At 43.1% G+C, this 3,370-nt stretch overlaps 1 protein-coding gene across 3 annotated transcripts in view; it reads left to right on the top strand.

Annotated features, from left to right (window-relative positions):
- SHTN1 (shootin 1) overlaps window positions 1-2,102 on the top strand; it is a 103,262-nt gene extending 101,160 nt beyond the window's left edge. For 2 of the 3 annotated variants that reach the window (XM_059398677.1, XM_059398676.1), the window contains one exon: window positions 312-2,102. In XM_059398677.1, the coding sequence (XP_059254660.1) occupies window positions 312-534 (223 nt within the window). In that variant the 3' untranslated portion in view covers window positions 535-2,102. The remainder of the gene's footprint in view (window positions 1-311) is intronic. The other variant, XM_059398679.1, reaches the window with a different exon arrangement.
- Window positions 2,103-3,370: the final 1,268 nt, after the last annotated feature.

The following is a 3,370-nucleotide window of genomic DNA, read 5'->3' as shown; positions in this document are numbered from 1 at the left end:
GGGCACCCAGGAGCTTTGCACTTCTTGAGAAGAGTGTGTAATTAACAGGTAGGTGCGTTTGGCTTTTTAACACTTCCGTAGTTAATTGCTCTGACTTTTTCCGCCTTCTTTCTTCTGGCCTCGCGCTCCTAATGTCATCTAATAGCTCCTTTTTTCTTTTAATGGCTGGCACCTCAAAGACCACTTTGTGCATGTTAATTAGACTTAGAGCATTTGGGTTTTTTTTTTTTTTTTGGTTGGTCTGAGTCCAGGAATATGAAAGCCAAATATTTGCTGTTTTTTATTGTTTTGTGTAACTGTTCTTCCTCCAGGCCTCTCAGTAACACCGGACACAGGAGCGAGAGTTCGGGCCATGAGCAGCGAGCGGGACCCGTTGTAGTTTTAGATCCTGTTTCCACACATGAACCCCAAACCAAAGACCAGGTCACTGAAAAAGATTCCACTGCACGCAAGGATGGCGAAGAGGAAATAAAACCGGAACACAAAGAAGACGGCATTGAGAAAACGAGAGACACAGACAGCTCCCACTGCTGATCCGTACCCCAGAGGGCTGATGGGTGTACAGACCCTTCCCGGAGGGGTGTTGGCAAGCGATCCGTTCTGGTGTGTTGGCAAGCGCCGTAGACATTCTGTTCTTGTCACTGTACTCAGAATGCAGGTTCTTTTCTGGTGTCACTTTTGTAAGTAATTTACCTATAAACATAAGTAAGCTCAGCAAAATACACATCCTCTGTAGGTTTTGTTTTTCTTCCTAGGGATAAGATATTTTTTTCGAATTACTGTGTTAAGTGTGACTTCTTCTGGAAGGTCACAGAAAATTCGGGTGTCTGTCATTTTAGGTAACGTGCATACCACTCATCAAATGTACGGCTGAAAGTCTGCAGGGCTGTGGATGAGTGGATGAGTAGAACTGTCCAACTTTAAGGAGATTTAAAACCCCCTCTCCCCAAAGCAGCTTCTGTTTTCGGTCTGATCTTTGGAGAGAGAAACTGGAGCAGCGTGAAAATTGTGAGGCACCGTGGTGTACAGATCACTTTCTAGGATATACCGAGATAAGCTTCAAATTCAGGAGCTACAGACATCAAACCAGCCCTCCCAGAGACCAGGCTAATTGCATGCATTGTCAGCTCTGGGACGGGGCATGTGCACCAGTGACTGTGTCCAAAGTCATTCCCGGTGGGAATGCGCTGGTGGCCCAAATGTAGAATGGAGGGGAAAGTCCCAGCCTTGGATTTCATCAGGTGCTATCTCAGTAAACCGTGTGCCCTGTGCTCGGAGCTCCTCGTGTTTTCTCCCATACTGAGCAGCACCAGTACCATGGTTTATCGCGATTTGTCGCGATTTCTTCTGCACAGTGACGAGAAGTAATAAGCACACAGTTTTCTTGCTTCACTGCTGTTCTACATTACACAGGTTTCTTGTGTGCGTTTGTGTGTTTTCTTAAAGAAATTAAGTGGTAGTTAGTCTCTAAAAATACGTTTCAGTCTACCACAGTAAATAAATAGAAATGTAATCAGGGATTTTTAAAAAAGAAAAAAAAAAAACTTATACAGCTTTTTCCACGTTGATTGTTTCCAAATTGGTGTTTATTTAAAATAAGTGGTAATGTACTTGAATGCATTTTTTATGACAATGATTCAGTAATGGTAATTTTACTATTAAAGAAAGTGGAAGGTTTAGTTTTGTTAGCGTGGCTCAGCATGTAGCTGTCAGGTGTTTCTCACCTAAGGGCAAAAGAAAATGATAGTAATAATGTTAGTGGTTGTGTTTCGTTTTTGCACGTGTGCTAAGCGTAGGCTCGAAGACGCGGGTAGGCAGGGAAATCAATGTACTTCCTAAATTTGGAGATAATTACCCTTCTGTAGCTTTGTTATGCTTGCCTGTTTCCATGTTCTTCCAGTGATGATTTTACAGTTACTTATCGGTTTACTCATGGGGAATTAAAATGTAATGTTTTCCAACTGTAATTTTCCTAATGGAATAATAGTGCTCTAGGATATACTGACTACAGACTGCATTAGCTCTGAGACAAGTTCTGTTGTGCTGTGATTGGAACTCTCCTCGCCACACTTATTAAAAAGCACTGACAGTTTCCCACTCAAGGTCAACTGTGGTTATTGACAGTTTTGGTTGAGTTCCCCAAACCAGTCACTATTCGGTAAGAAAATTGCCCAAGAGTCCATGACTTTAGTCATTGTTTGTAATCGGCACCGTGGTTTATTCTGAGGACTTTTACCTCGTGTTTTCTTCATGCTCTCCTTCCTGGGTCTGACAGAGGAGTCTGCCGGCAACGGGTTTTACGTACACCTAGGAGTAGAGGGACACACACACCCATCATTCCATATTTCATCACACTCATCAGCAGGATGATACCCTTAGGAAGACACTGTCCATTCCAGGGTAAGACGGTAATTGCTTGGTGAGATGTGTTGCGGGGCCCGGCACCAATCAGTACCTGGTCTTTGAAAGTCTTGTCTTTTCCAAGTTGCCTTCTTACTTCGTGGTGGTCAGAAAGCACTGAAAATGAGCTTGGTGGAAAGGTATATGATGTAGGATTTTCCTCCCCTTGTTCTGCCTGCAGTATTCCTTTTCATATCAGTGTTGGGGTTTGGCCCACTGGGGTGCCATTGTCAGCAAACAGCCCGAGACAGGAAAACCCAGGAAGACCAGCACACGTGTCTTCAGGGGAAGTTCTTAGCTATTTCCTCAAAAACATTATAAATGAGTGAAAAAGATGGGTGTCATGGCTCCCGCCATTCACCGGCAACTCTTCCTCACCTTCTTTGTTAACAGCATGTTGGAAATGGAATCCTACAGGGACAGATTTTTGTCATCCTTCCAGACCATCTTTAGGTTGTAGGTTAGGTAAATGCGGGTCCATATTACAGAATCCGGGATGATTTCTCTGTGTGTGTTGAAGGGCTTTCATCGTGCAACAACATCAGCTTATGTGGCAGGATGTTGTGAAGAGAGGACAGCTGTCCAGCATCATCACTGACCTCAGAAGGATCATCAAGCAGCCTTTATGTAACAGATTGGCTCAGTTTGGAAGTTTCTTCCTGGAACTAACATTCCCCAGTCCCATCGTCACTGATTTATATGGGGTTTGCCTAGTCTCTTTTACTTTTTTTTGTAGATAATTTCCATAAGTGTATAATCCATGTTTTATACTGATGACATATTACCATATATATATGGAGAGAGATATAAGTAGAAATTGTGTTTCTCACTTTGAGAGATTAGAATGTTCCCTCTCCATTGGTGACCCTAGTCCTTGAGTGAGGAAGAGGTGGACGGGCTGTGCCCTACATTGAAATGAAAGTCCTGACCTGGTCGAGATAATAAATGACCTCTTGGGTTAATTTAATTT

The sequence above is a fragment of the Mustela nigripes genome, chromosome 4 (assembly GCF_022355385.1).
Source record: "Mustela nigripes isolate SB6536 chromosome 4, MUSNIG.SB6536, whole genome shotgun sequence".
NCBI lineage: Eukaryota > Metazoa > Chordata > Mammalia > Carnivora > Mustelidae > Mustela > Mustela nigripes.
This window is presented reverse-complemented; position numbering and strand designations above follow the sequence as displayed.